The 15,798-nt window shown below is 37.2% G+C and overlaps 1 protein-coding gene across 2 annotated transcripts in view; it reads right to left on the reverse strand.

Annotated features, from left to right (window-relative positions):
• The window catches only part of MRPS9 (mitochondrial ribosomal protein S9), a 50,133-nt gene that overhangs the window by 19,284 nt on the left and 15,051 nt on the right, over positions 1-15,798 (reverse strand). For both annotated transcript variants that reach the window (XR_014000186.1, XM_081156998.1), the window contains exons 3-5: positions 5,197-5,259; positions 5,084-5,114; positions 494-573 (exon numbers count right to left, since the gene is read on the reverse strand). Coding sequence is in view for 1 of the 2 variants with exons in the window: in XM_081156998.1 (XP_081013124.1) it covers positions 494-573; positions 5,084-5,114; positions 5,197-5,259 (174 nt within the window). In the remaining variant the exon portion in view is untranslated. The remainder of the gene's footprint in view (positions 1-493; positions 574-5,083; positions 5,115-5,196; positions 5,260-15,798) is intronic.

Raw genomic sequence — 15,798 nt, forward strand, 5'->3', positions numbered from 1 at the left:
AAGTCAATGTAATGAAAGCACGTCTTAGGTCTTTTTCTAGACTCACCAGATTCACACACTGCATTAGTCTATGAAAAGCAACAACTGTGTCTGAATAACAAGTACAGTTAACTATCTGAGTCTCTCCCAAGGTGCTTCACAGCCCCTGATGCCAGTGATCCATACAGATTGGCGCCTGCCTGTTTCACGGTTTACCCGGACTGCACATATGCGCACTATGATTGAATTGAGCATCTATCTCCTAACATGATCTCAATCTGTAAGTAAAAGCATTTTAAGGACAAACCATTCTGTTATAAATTCTATAAATGTTTACCTTTAGAAAAATGAAATAAAATCTAAAGCCTTTTAACATACTGTCTTACCTCTAGAAGTCTTATTTTTCCCCATTATGAAACATACTAGGTAAATCATGAAGCTTAGCAAAATCTCTGGTATAATCAGTTACTTAGCTTACAGTCCATATTATTTATCATAAATGTAGTGTACTTACATGCATTAGTGAGTAATATGACTGTTTGCCAGTATAAAAGAGAAAATGAAATGGGCGGCCATCTTCTCCCCACTGGGTTGCTAATAAAAAGCCAGATGAAAACAAATGAGCAAAACTAAAAATATACAGAGAGAGACCAAATAGATGTATTTAATTGCAGTTATGAGACAGGTTAATAATTCTGATTAACTTTTAAAGAAACAAAAATCATTAATATTTGGAGTTTTACTATTTAATACCCATTGACATAAAACAATGTTTGTACTTCAGAACTTATTCCTAAATATCTCACCACAAGAATTTCTATAACTTGTTTTAAATAAACACACACAAATTGGCCAAAATCATCCTGTTAGGGCAAAATAAAAAATTAGGTCTGACTGTAAATACAATGCACTCCCATCTTCTTAAAAACGAAAACTGATATAGTCAATGTAATTCATTCAGAAAATTAGAAACAGGCATAGTACAACAAAGAAAAAAACTAAACGGATTTTTCCACGCCACCCTGTTTCAACTCTGTGATGACATACAGTAGAGTTTAATATGTCTAAAACAGAAGGGGCCCCCAAAAGGTGCTATGTGTAATTCCTTCTGAAGTACAGATGGCCGTTCAGTTCTAGTGAATGCAAGCAAACTGAGAGTAAATAAACCAAACACTAACTCCATGCCCTTTGCCCATGTTTCTATTGTTTCTGTTAATTTGTAGGAAGTCTAATATGTTAAAGATTACACTCCTGTCCATTTACGTAGGTTGTAAACTCTTTTCTCCCAATCTATCACTTGCCTTTTAATTGTGTTCATGGTGTCTTTCAAAATCAAGATGTTTAACATACATGTTTTTCTAGAATCTCACTTGTCCTCTAGTGCAGTGTTTCTCAAATGGTTTTTCATGATCAACCTTATTAAGGAGCCCTTTTAGACTTTTTTTCCTAATTGCCTCCCTCCCCATGTGTGGGGAGCCGGCTGGCTGCCCCTCATGAATAGTCTCCCTGGTAGGGTGCTGCCCTGGAGTCTCTCCAGGGGCTCGCCGACCCTAGCGCCGCCTTAGAGAGAAATCTCTGGCACGTTGACCCGCAGGGTGGGTCGGCAGAGCTAGCACCTCTGCCTCCTGTAGCTTAGTTAAGATTACATAGTATCCTTTGCTTTAGGGAGTAGAAACCCTGCACAAAGACCTTGACTTGGAGACAGAGTGTCTAGACAAACAAGAATGTTTGTGCAGAGCAGGAACTGGGTAAAAGGTCACTGTTTTGGGTATTGTGGTCTGGGTGCACTATAAAAAGCTTGTAATCAATAAACTCGGCGCGCAGCCCGGCTCAGCTCAGCTCAGCTCTGCCTTGGCTGTAGCCCTCCCGATCCCATCCTTTTCTATGAGTCTTTCTTTTCTAATCCTCACCCCCTCAATCAGGTCCTCGTTCGCCTGCCGGCTGGCCCCGGCACCCATGAAATTTTAATACCAGACACACTGCATATTGGTTGATGTATACTGTGGTGGCTCCCTGACTACCCTCTTACTGCCCATGGCATCTGTGGCAGGGTCCTGTCTTTCATTTCTGGTCTTGGTATTGTATCCTCTCTCTCCTTTTTTATTTTTTAGTTAGCCTGGCTAGGGGCTATAGATTTTACTGATCTTTTCAAAGAACCAGCTTCTAGTTTTGTTGATTTTCTCCACTGATTTCCTGTTTTCAATGTCATTGATTTCTGCTCTAATTTTTATTTCTTTTATTCTGCTTACTTTGAATTTAATTTGCTCCTCTTTTTCTAGTTTCCTAAGGTAGAAGCTTCAATGACTGATTTAGATCTCTCTTCTAATATATGCATTCAATGCTATACGTTTCCCTCTAAGGACTGCTTTTGCTCACTCCTCTTATAAAGGTCAAATATTAGAATTCCCTTGCCAGAGGCAAGGCTACAGTTTATTGTTCTAAACTCCTTTGGTGCTCTTACATATGTATATCTACTGAAATATAAAAGATTTTTTATGTTTTTTAAAAACACAAATGGTTTTAACCTGTGTTTACACTATATACTTGTTATAGACAGAATGTTTGTCTTCCCAAAAATTCATATATTGCGGCCTAATCCCCAATGTGTTGGTATTTGGATGTGGGGTCTTGGAGAGGAAATTGGGGCTCTGCCCTCATGAAGAGGATTAGTTTCTCATAAAAGGAATCCCAGAGAGGTCCCCGTTCCCTTCCACCATGTGAGAACACGGGAAGACAGCTATGAACCAGGAAGCAGGCACTCACAAGACACCTAATCCCCAAGTAAGTAGAAGGAAGAAAATAATAAACACTGGAGCGAAAATAAGTGAAACAGAGACAAAAGAAACAATTAAAAAGATCAATGAAACTAAAAGTCGATTCGCTGCAAAAATAAACAAAACCAACAAACCTCTAGCAATACTCATCAAGAAAAAAGAGAGCCCAAATAAATAATATCAGAAATGAAAGAGATTACAGTTGACTCCACAGAAATACAAAAGATCATTAACAAATATGCCAACAAATTGGACAATCTAGAAAAAATGGGTAAATTTCTAGAAACATACAATCTTTCAAGACTAAGCCAAGAAGAAAAAGATAATCTGTATTTCTAAATAGTCTGTAATCTCAATTTTGATTTCCTCTTTAACACAACAGTTTTATAGTTCTGTTGATTTTTATAGTCAGAAAAATCTAATCTATATAATACCTACTTTTTGGACTTTGTTAGTTTTCTCTATGAACTATTACATGGTATTGCTATTAATATTCCATTGACATCTGTATAGCAAATGTATTCTTTGCACTTATATCTGTAGTTATAAAATCATGCTGTGTTATTCAAATTCTTTAGAGACTTAGTTAACAGCTTTTGCTTTAAACATTTCAATGCTAAATGCTTGGTGCAAAAAGGTTCATGGTCGTCAAATCCACTTAATAGATACTAGGTTTTATCAACATAAATTACCATTCTTGTCTCATTGAGCCATTCCCCAATCTCCCTGAATTTGTCTAGTATTAGGTATACTATTCCTTGCTTCTGTATCAATTCGTATATGTCTTTGTTTTTCCCAATATTTTTATCCTTTGCTTTAAACAGTAAAGCAGGATTTTTATGTTAACTTAATTTGGAAAAGACTTCACCTTTTAATCAAGGAAGCAGTAGTACATTACAAGTGTCATAATCTATTCAAATGTCAAATTCACTCACATTTTTTAGCATAAAAAATCATTTTGTCCTATATTCACAAAGTAAAATTGGTACATAGGTAGGTGGCAAAAATATTTTGCTGATTCTAAGGGAGTACTGTTATTTTTTGAATTTCTTTTTCTTTTTTATTGCATTTATTGGGGTGACATTGGTAAATAAAGTTATATAGGTTTTAGGGGTATAATTCTTAATACGTCAACAAAGTAGGTATAGAAGGAACTTACTTCAAAATGACAAAGGCCATATACGACAAGCCCACAGCTAATATCATACTCAATACTAAAAAGGTGAATGCTTTTCCTCTAAGATCAGGAATAAGACAAAGATGCCCATTCTCACCAGTATTATTCGATACAGTACTGGAAATACTAGCCATAGCAACCAGACAAGAAAAAAAAGTAAAAGTCATCCAAATTGGAAAGGGAGAGGCAAAAGTATCACTGTTTGCAGATGACATGATACTACAGAGAGAACCCTAAAGATTCTACCAAAAACTGATTAGAATAAATGAGTTCAGTAAAATCCGGCCACTTTACTGAAATATACAGAAATCCATCATGTTTCTATACACTAATAATAAATGATCATGAGAAATTAAGAAAACAACCCCACTTACATGCATCAAAAAGAATAAAATACCTAGAAATAAATTTAACCAACGAGATAAAAGACTTGTACTCTGAAAACTATAAGACACTGAAGAAGAAACTGAAGACAACAAAAATAAATGGAAGGATATACCATGTTCTTAGACTGGAAGGATTATTTTCATTAAAATGACTATACTATACAGAGTAATCTACAGATTCAATACAATCCCTAGAAAAATACCAATGGCATTCTTCTTAAAAGTAGAAAAATCCTAAAATTTATATGGAATCACAAAGGACCACAAGTAGCCCAAGCAATCTCGAGAAGGAAGAACAAAGTTGAAGGTATCACACTCACTGATTTCAAACTATTCTACAAAACTATAATAATCATAACAGTATGGGATTGGCACAAAAACAGACACACTGATCAATGGAACAGGATAGAGAGTCCAGAAATAAACCCTTGCTTATATGGTCAATTAATGTAAGACAAAAAGGGAAGAATATACAATGGAGAAATGACAGTCTCTTCAGTGGTGTTGGAAAATCTGAACAGATCATGTAGAAAAAATGACACTGAACCACTATCTTACATCACATAAACTCAAAATGAATTAAAGACTTAAATGGAGGACCTGAAACCACAGAAGTCCTAGAAGAAAACATAGGTAATAAACTATTTGACATCAGTCTTAGTAATATCTTTTTGGACATATTTCTCCCATCATACGTAAGTGACTGCTGATATATAAATAATAATACAGAAAAAAGAACTGTTTACTTCATTCTTGAGTAAACTTACCTTTCTGTTTTGGGAAAATCTGTTCAGGATGCTGTAAAAGAAATTAAAAGTACATTAGATAATTATTGTAACAAATATCTAAGTGAAATTTTTAAAAATATTAAGATAATTACCTTCATTATTGGTCTAGCTCGCTTCTCAAACAAACCACTAGGGAAAAGATAAGCAATAGCTCTCTGAAATACACAGAAAGGTTAATTAACAATTGTTATAAAAACCAGTTAATGTTAGGATTAAGTTACTGAGTGCTTACTATGTGCCAGATATCACATTAAGAGTTTCACAGACATTATCTCATTTCAAAATATTTAAATGAAAGAATAAGTTACCACATACACATCCCCCAAAAGAAAAAGAAAAATTGTAACAAAGGCAGTCCCTAGTTCTATGACCCCCAGTGGATGCCTGAAACCGCTGAGTCCCCAACCCCATGTGTGCTGTTTTTTCCTATACATACATACCTATGGTGAAGTTTACAGCTTCTCTTTGGCATATCTGAACTGCCAGCATCACTACTCTTAGGATTTGGGACCACAGTTAAGTAAAACAAGGGTTACTTGAACACAAGCACTGTGATACATCAACAGTGGATTTGATACTAAGTGGATAACGGGCAGAGAGTGACTACAGCTTGGAAACAGAGGACAAAGGATGATTCACATCCTGGGTGAGATGGAGCAGGACAGCGATTTCTGGAATTTTCCATTTAATATTTTTGGACTGAGACAGTCCAAAGGTAACTGACACTGAGGAAAGCAAAATTGCAGATAAGGGGGAAATACCGTATTAAACTAGTTATTAACAATTTACACAAATCACCTCTCCCTTTTACAGGAACACTAGAGCTGTTGCTATACGACTTCTGTGGTCCTGTGCTCAAGAGTGGTCGTTCTAACGCCCAGCTGTTGTGCAAATATCAGACAAAACACTGAACAGAGAGGCCCTAAGTCTCTGCCCACAGTGACACCCACTGATTTTTTTGGCTGCTCTTTGAACTTTTCTTAGAAGTTGTGAGAGGTTTTAAACTACATTTTCCCAAACAAGCTCTCTCATAAATGCCTCTTTCTCTTTCTTTCTTTCTTCTTCCTTCCTCCCCTCCCCTCCCCTCCCCTCTCCTCCCCTCCTTCCTCTTTCTTTCTTTACTTCTTTCTTTCTTTTCTTTCTTTCTTTCTTTCTTTCTTTCTTTCTTTTTCTTTCTTTCTTTCTCTTTCCTTCCTTCCTTCCTTCCTTCCTTCCTTCCTTCCTTCCTTCCTTCCTTCCTTCCTTCCTTCCTTCCTTCCTTCCTTCTTCCCTTCTTTCTTTCCTTCTTTTCCTTCTTTCCTTTTCTATTCTTTCTTTCTTCTTTTCTTTCTCTCCCCTCCCTCCCTCCCTCCCTCCCTCCCTCCCTCCCTCCCTCCCTCCCTCCCTCCCTCCCTCCCTCCCTCCCTCCCTCCCTCCCTCCTTCTTTCTCTCTCTGTCTCTCCCCCCTTTCCACTCTCTCTGAAAAGCAACGGAAAAAAATATTCTCGGTGAGGATTAAAAAAAAGAAAATACATATTGGGATAGGAGAAAAATATACGTAGGTTTCTTTTTTGCAAACATAAACACAGGAAGAACAAAGTGGAAAATAATAAAAATCATTACCTACTCAGGGATGGGTGAGAGGAGCGAGAGAGACAGGGATGAGAGTAAGGCTTCTCTGAGTATACCTTTTCATATACTTAAACTTTGAAGCATCTAGATGTTTTATATATTAAAGACAAAAATTTTCAAAAAAACCTCTAAAACCTAATACAAGCAGAAACAAATAAACCTAATTTCTAAGGACAAAAGTAATTGCAAATAAATCTTCCACTTGGTGGGCTTACTATTTGTAGTAATATTAATATTATAACTGGAATATTTTGTATATATTACAGCATAAAGGAAATAACTATATTAATTTTATAATTACTAATATTTTATTGTAGAAGAGATACAAATATAAAAGAAATATAATGTTAAGTAATGTTAAGTTTGAATTAGACAAATCAATATAAACTCATGATCCTCAAAAAAATTTATTTCCTATATTATTTCTACAGTATTTAAAAGATATTAATTTTTCAGTTCTGTCCCCTGAACGAGCATAGAAGCAAATTCCTTCTTGGTCTCTTCCAAACACCTTTCTGCCCCCTAAAAGGGAGGAGGTGAGAGTGCCATCTATGAGCCACTTCCTTTCAAGCAAAGGTACATACGGAGAGCCTAAATCTATTTCTCTAGCTCCAAACAATGTCCAACTTGAACTGCCTTTAGGATTTTCCCAATTAAGTATTCTAACAGCACATCCAAAGCTATTCCTCAAATAACTTTTGTTGCTTTCTACCAATTCTTCTCTCTCTGATGCCCTGTATATAAATATTCCCACCCCCTGCTATGTAGACTACATTCAAATTAAATGTTATAATAATATTACGGTTTTATAAGAAAATATCCTACCTTTTTAGAGACATATACTCAAGTATTTGGGGGTAAAGCACCATGATGTTTGTAAATTACTTTATACAGTTGAAACAAATATGGCAAAATGTGAAAAGTTATTTAAACTAGGCAGTGGTCATATGGTACGTATTGTACAATTATTTTTCCTTTTTTGTATCATTGAAACTTTCATAAGAAAAAGTATACGAATTAATGTCTAGTGCTATTGTTACTGGCCTACAATATGTTTCTCTCTCAGTTCTGGTTCTTACATATACTATACATAACATTATGTACATATGTATATCATATGGTATTTTGGACTGTTTTGATGAAAGAAAATATAAAAATGAAATTGCAGAGTATTAGTTATACTTCCAAAATGTTCTCTTTCTTTTAAATAACACAGGGTAGCCCGGCCAGGTGTGGCTCAGCGGTTGAGTGTCAACCTAGGACCCAGGAGATCGGGGTTTGATTCCTGGTCAGGGCACATGCCCAGGCTGTGGGATCGATCCCCAGTCGGGGGCGTGCAGGAGGCAGCTGATCAATGACTCTCTCATCATTGATGTTTCTATCTCTCTGTCCCTCTATTTTCCTCTCTCTGAAATCAATAAAGATATATTTTAAAAATAAATAATAAATAAATAAACAAACAAATAACACAGGGCAAAAAATTCAAATTCAACACCGCCCAAAAGAACTTCCTCCAATGATGGAAACTGTCTATAATCTGCGCTGTCCAGTATGACAGCCAGGAAGTAGCCCACATGACTATTGTGCCCTTGACATATAGCTAGTGCAGCTGAGGAACTAAATGTTATCTAATATTAATTAACTTTAATTTAAATACTAACACATAGCTAGTGGCAACCATACAGCAGTAGACTAGTTTAACCAAAGCCTCCATGCAGTACAGCTAGCACCACTGTACTGATACTGCTGATGTGTATTTTGGCAAGGTTTTTAAATTTCATTAAACTGTTACAAAGTCTGTAATTTAATTTTACTGGTCTAAATTAACAAATATATACTGTCACAAGAGTATTAACAGCCAAATAGTCTTTGAGGAGAAGATTTCTACAATGAAGCTGGTCATGACGACCATTTCTAATTGTCTTCTGTGAGGTAAGAGGGTTGGACAGGAGCATTTTGATATTCCTGCTCATGACTGGGTTCCCCGGGGCTTGCATGGGTAACCATATCATGGAAACCATCTGGAACGGTGACTTTTTTGACACCTCTCCTGGCACTATTGAGGCCCTGTGCTACTGACCAGGAGGCCTGAATTTACTGTGTCTGAGGCAAGAGAGTTGGATTAACTATCCCATTTCAGCCTGAGTTTCAAAGCCCGGCAGGAATGGCAAACATTTATATACAGAAAGTGCTAAAAAACAGACAAGCCTACAAACATGCATCTGGGTTTAAGTGAGAGTAACACCACCAAAGTCTCCAGGTCCCCAATGAGGCTTCTTGTAGTTTTATTAACTCAAGGGTCCTTATTGACACAGCTCCTGTTGTCCTCCCCCGCCTTCTGTTCTTTTTGTAATCTTAACCTGCTACTGGAAAAAAAAAAGCTATTTTTCTTTGTGACAAATACTGAAAACTCCTTCTGCATGTTTTTGCAACTCCTTCCTCCTAGAAACAAAGCATTGGGGAAAAACCAACCAAGCACAACAATGACAAAAATGACAAGTGCCCACCTCCTCTTCTGTCCTAGGAAGGCTCACCTGAAGGCACAAGTGGTCCTCTAGCACCCAAGGATAAGGCTTTGTTTGTAATGTGCCCTCCAGGGAGCACCCTCCCCCTCTTCAGTGTGACTTTCCGTCTAGGTCCAGAGTAACTCTTTCCCACCACTATCTTCAAAGCAGGCATGGTAGGGGGAGGAGGCATATCACTTCTCTTTCCAAAGCCTGCTTCTGGTAGTGATGCAGCTACTGGAGAGTATACATGTCTGCACAGCATGAAAATGCATTTCAGCACCAATGTCACCAGCAGCACTTGTGGGTTACTGCAGCCTCTAGTTACTGGAAGCTCTGTATAAGCTATGAGGGCACTGACCCCAACTTACCTCACGATGGGAGGAAGACCCACTAAGGAAGTGCAACACCTTTCCTGCTTTCTTCCTATCAAATTGTCTCCCCACCCCACAAGTCTCAATGTTAAGATTTCATCGTACTTGACAAGGATTATCTGGCCCTAATTTAAGGTCGAGATAGGAGAAATTAGCCCAGTGGCAGGTACAGTCTATGCCCCTACGATTGTCTATTGGGGCACTGTGGCTTGACATTTATTTTAGTAGAAAGGCATTTATTCAAGCTCTTCCAAATATAATTTTAACTCTCCATCTCTACCCTTACCCCCACTAATTTGCCCCTTTGGCTTCCTCAAGCAGCTTCAAAAGCCACAGGCTCACCCAGCTAGTGTGGCTCAATGGCTGATATCAACCTATGAACCTGGAGGTCATGGTTCGATTCCCGGTGAGGGCACATGGCCAGAGTTGTGGGCTTGATCCCCAGTAGCTGGCATGAAGGAGGCAGCTGAGCAATGATTCTCTCTCGTCGATGTTTCTATAGCTCTCTCCCTCTCCCCTCCTCTCTCTGAAATCAATAAAAACATATTAAAAAAAAAAAAAAAAAAGCCACAGGATCAAGAGACGTCCTCAAGCTCTGCTTGCAGATGGCAGACAACTTCACCCTCACTCCTTACACCTGACAGCCTCTGCCCCACACTGGGAAACATTTCATGAAAGATAGAGTTTTCCACTGGCTGATTTCTTGAGTCCTTGGGGCTTCTCAAAATACGCCATAACTAAAATTACAATTTTCCAATTCAACATAAAGCTAAAGAGGGTATTTCAAATAGAATTACAAATAGAGTAAGTAACATGGTTTGGAATAAATGGGTTATTTCACATAAAATTTCAAATAATGTAAAAATTTGATTAGGAAAGATTCAGTACAGCTAGAAAAGAAAATGAGAAATAAAGGCAAAGACAGTGTTAAAATAGCTCAGTTTTTTGGCAGTTTTCTGATACATTATTAAAAAATATCGGTATTAGCACAAAAATGCAGAATTGAAATATTATGATAAGTGAAATTAACCAGAAAACCACTGGAGGAAATACTTAACTCTGAAGATGTTCACCTGTCTGTCAACTGCTATGTGCTGCCATGCCCTAGCTTGTGTGTGGCACCTACCAGGCACCAGGGAAAAAGCACCAGCAGAAAGCAGCGTAGACCTTCAAGTACCTTACTACTTGGCATACTGGCATTTCACATCCGACCTGGGGTTTGGCCCACTTGGACCAAGTTTATCAACCATGACAGAATTAACAGAAATTTCATAATTATCTGAAATAAATACTTTTTCACTTCTGCGCAATCTATCCAATCTATTATTTAAACTTAGAAACCCAATCCTTCCACAAAATCAAAAATAGGTCTATCAGTTGGAACTCAGTCATTTTTCAAGAAGCTTGCACACACTATTACTAGCATATTTTTATTTGTTTGAGTGTTATCATTTGCATTTCAAGAGACCTTTTCTCAGTGTAGGAACCAGGCTTTGGATGTGGCCTGTAGTTAACACACTGGTATTCAAACATCAACATCCATGAACATATACCTGGAATATATACAAAAGCAGTGCCTTACTCTGATTTAAGGTTGTTGATGCCCTAATCTTTCAGATTTAAATTCACTCAGAAGAAAATCTGAGCCACAGGAACAGAAAACAAAGGACATTTTCCTATAGGAAGTTCTACCTTAGTAATTCCTATATTAAGCACTGAATTTGTATGAAATTCAACTTGGCAAAGTTCTTTTAAGCGAATCTCACATTTGAAAAAACTGTTACATACATATATGGCTTTGGTTCAATGGTTGGTTATTACAAAAACAAAAACCGAAAACCCCTGCTTCTACTGGAAAAAAGTGGTATACTTAGATGGTCCCCAACTTAGGATGGTTAGACTTAACAATTTTTCGACTTTACAAAGGTGTAAAGCAATATGAATTCAGTAGAAACTATCCTCTGAATTTTGAATTTTGATCTTTTCCCAGGCTAGCGATATATGGTGGTATGGTACTCTCTCCCCTGATGCTGGGCAGCGGCAACACCCACAGTTCCCAGCCAGCCAAACGATCACAGGGGTAAAACGACCCAACACACTCTACACAGCGTGTCCACTGTGTTAGATAACTCTACCCAACTGTAGGCTAAGGCAAGTGTTCTGAGCACGGTTAAGGTAGGTAGGCTAATAAGCTATGATGTTCGGTAGGTTAGGTGCAGTCAATGTCTTTTTTTTAAAGATTCTATTTCTGACTTATGATATTTTCAGCTTAACAATAGGTTTATTAAGATGTAACACTGTTGTAAGTCGAAAAGCATCTATATACATTTAAGGATTATATAGATAGAATCCTTTAGAAATTTATTAGACTACAGCAAGGTTTACCTGAATCCAAAACAAAAAAAATACTGACAAAAATAAAGAATGCAAATTAAAAAAAAAAATTATCCAAATAAGTAAGGTAATTCTCATGGAGTAAGGTAATTCTCATTCGTAAACATGTTTCTTACTTTTTTAGATTTTAATTAGAATATCGGTAATTGAAGGGTTCCCTGAAATGAAGGCAAAGTATTTACCTATATTCTTAGGTTTATGTCAAAGTATAAAAGGGCTGCAGACTGAACCAAGAGAAGCTTTGGGTCAGGAATGCAATCTCAATTAATTAGGTATCCCAGCTGGGCAGTGGGTTTGCAGCTGTTAACTTGATCAATGACTTACCTAAATGTCATCTCTACTGATTCGCTTATAAATTACCAGCAAGTGAGACTAATGTACAGGTGCTAATTTATTTAAACTGTTCTCTACATTTCTACGCAGCTTTATAAACTGCATCTGGCACCTAATGTTAGCTGTCAGTTGTACTTAGACACGCCTGTCCTAACGACTCTGTTCATTAGAAGTGAGCACAAATTATGAGATATTGTGAAAAATGGTACATCAAATGGAATGGGCACAGCTAACCAATTAGAGAGACTCCATACAGCACGCTCACACTTAGGAGAGTAAAACGCTCTGCCTTCAGAATGAGGTCTGTAATACCAATTAAAAAGTAATTGGTAGACTTCAACAGTGTTATATATCAATTTGCTGGCTTTTTTCCTGAAATTCTGTAGTAATGTAGAACTTAACTTTTAATTCCCAAATAAAGACATTAGTAAGTACAAGTGCAATTCTGCATCCATATTATTTAATGTAACTAAAATGTCTCCAAAATGTTTATAACTGATATTGCCTAATTCAAAAAAGAAAATGCAAGTATCAGTGGCCCTCAACTTTTCGGTGTTTACAGCATGATTTCGAGAAAAATAATTTGTGTCTGTGTGTGTGTTAATCCTCACCTGAGGATATTGTCTCCATTGCTTTTCAGAGAGAGTGGGAGGGAGGGAGGGGGAAAGAGAAAGAGAGAGAAACATCGATGTGAGAGACACTGACTGGCTGCCTCCTGCACGCGCCCCAACTGGGGGCTGGGAGCGAATCTGCAACCCAGATACATGCCCTTGACTGGGAATCAAAACCGCAACACTTTGGTGCTTGGATTGATGCTCTAACCACTAAGCCACACCGGCCAGGGAGAGAAAAATAATTTTTGATGGTATATGTGAAAGGATTAAAAGACTCAATGATACTAAACATATTAGCAATCACTGTAATCCAGTATCTACTTTAGCATAACAAAAGTTATAATGTCTCTAAAATTCTATAGGCACTGACTGCATTATTCACTGACCAACCAGCCTTTAGCCCTGGGTCACTATTTGAGGACAATTGTTTTCTGCCGTGCCTGTTACAGACTATGGGGCTTATTTCTTTCTTTTTTTTTAAATATATCTTTATTGATTTCAAAGAGAGGAAAGGAGAGGGATAGAGAGATAGAAACATCAATGATGAAAGAGTCATTGATCGGCTGCCTCCTGCACTCCCCCGACTGGGGATCGAGCCCGCAACCCGGGCATGTGCCCTGACAGGGAATCGAACCCTGACTGCCTGGATCCTGGGTCGATGCTCAACCGCTGAGCCACGCCCGGCCGGGTGATGGGGCTTATTTCTTTATCTTATTTCTTTATCGTTTCCACACATAAGATCTTCCTTTGACCAAAGTGTAACTGTTTTACATTGAATTACAAAACCCACTCAGCTCAATGTTCAGTTGACAGACTCCCCCTCGCAGTAACATACGCTGTTACAGCCAAACTACTTCTTACATATGTAATGATCAGCATTTGGCAGTCACCAGTGAACGGTTTACGGAACAGGAGTCGAGAACCACCGCATTAAGACCTATTCTCAAAATATTTAGCATGTATTAAGTACTTTCAGCAAGACACCATACACACTACTGATTGCTAGAGGGACCTGTTTTTCCTCTTATTAGATCTTCTGAAGGTTATTGGTAACACCATAGTGGTTCACTGGGAAAGAGCGGTAGGTGGTTCCTTTCTTTCCAATATACTTAAAGCACATGCCCGGGTTGCAGGCTTGATCCCCAGTAGGGGGAGTGCAGGAGGCAACTGATTAATGACTCTCTTATCATTGATGTTTCTATCTCTCTGTCTCCCTCTCCCTTCCTCTAAAATCGATAAAGACATATTAAAAAAAAAAAAAAGTCAGGAAAAGTTAAACTTTTTAAAATGGAGGAAATCTATACCTGTCCATGACTAATGATTAATTTCTTTTTAGTTAATCTGGTATTTTACCAACTATAAATAATTCTTCCATATAAATTTAATATGAAGATTGAGCATTAAATATAGCAAAGGAATTCTAAAAAAAAAAATTCTAGCAGCCATACAATCTGTAGCTTTAATCATTTAAAACCTTCTAAATAATGTAACTTTAAAGTAAATATCAACAGTGACAAGCACAATTATTTTTATTCATAAAATTTTATCTGATTTTTAAAAATTTTATTAGCCCACATCTGAAATCTTTTTAAAGCCTTATTAAACTAAGGATACACTAGCATTTAAGATTAGCTAAGTATAATTTTCACACATAAGTTCTATATGCTGCATTCAGTGAGGACAGAAGCCAGAATTCCATTCAAGTTCAATCTTCTGGAATAAAGCTGTAAACCTAGAAATCAACAACAAAAAAGGCCCGAAGAGCCTTCTGAAGAGCAGAAATAGCTGACATAAATTCGTGATTTTACTTAGTAGGAAGGGCATATAGGTCCTTACGCTGAGTCCAATGGTCCTTAGTTTTAACTCACATGCCTAACAAGTTAGTTATGCCAGAAGGTTGGAAGTCATGAGAGAGAGGCTGGAGGCAGGCACATACACAGGGACACCTTGACAGGAAAGGAGATGGCAGGAATCAGAATAAAGCATAGCCAGGCCATTTAGTACAGGAGCAAACATTCACTATAAGCCACAGTCAGGGTATCACAGTTTAACAACCACACTAAAAAGGGAAATCCTGACACACTGGAAGGTTAAGTTATACTCACTTAACTCTATAACACATGTATAAGGTTGGGGAAACTACAACTTATTTTAGAAAATGTTAGCCAAAACAATAATCTTTGAAAGTGTAAAAAACCAGACTTTGGGTAGAGTAAAGACCTTGTACAGCCTTGGTTTCTTCAACAATAAATACTTACTACCCCATAAGGATTTTATAAACATTAAATGTGATACTCTGCATCAGCTCCGGACAGCATCTTGCACATGTGTAAGAGGTGTTTAGTAAGTAGGGGCATTTTTCATTAGATAGTTAAAAATAGATTTCCCTTATCTAGAAAATTCCCTTTTGTAGAATATCTAATTTCATGATCATATTACAAGGAAAATTATTGTACCCAGTTTTAATTTATATGTCAAAAGCCAAACACGTTATACAAAGCATTATAAATTCTATGTAACAGCAATCACAATGCCCTTCCAAACACTATCTTGAGGCTTAGAATATTTTCCTGATTTTGGATATCAAATCATTTATTTTTGTCTTTAAAATATTTAAGCATTTTGTCAGTATGGAAATGCTAAATAAGACTCATCAGCTAAAATGTCTCTCAAGTTATACACACAGCTGAAACCTCTTAAAAAAATAATAGTTTCAAAAACATAAATGAAAACAGGAACCATAATGGGTGTATAATTTTAACACCTTGATAACAGTTGTCACTGTACTCTTTGCTTATATATCTACTCAGATGCCAAAGGGAGTCCACTAAATTTAATAAAATGCCAAGAATTAATTGATATAA

The sequence above is a fragment of the Miniopterus schreibersii genome, assembly GCF_964146895.1.
Source record: "Miniopterus schreibersii genome assembly, chromosome: 13".
Taxonomy (NCBI): domain Eukaryota; kingdom Metazoa; phylum Chordata; class Mammalia; order Chiroptera; family Miniopteridae; genus Miniopterus; species Miniopterus schreibersii.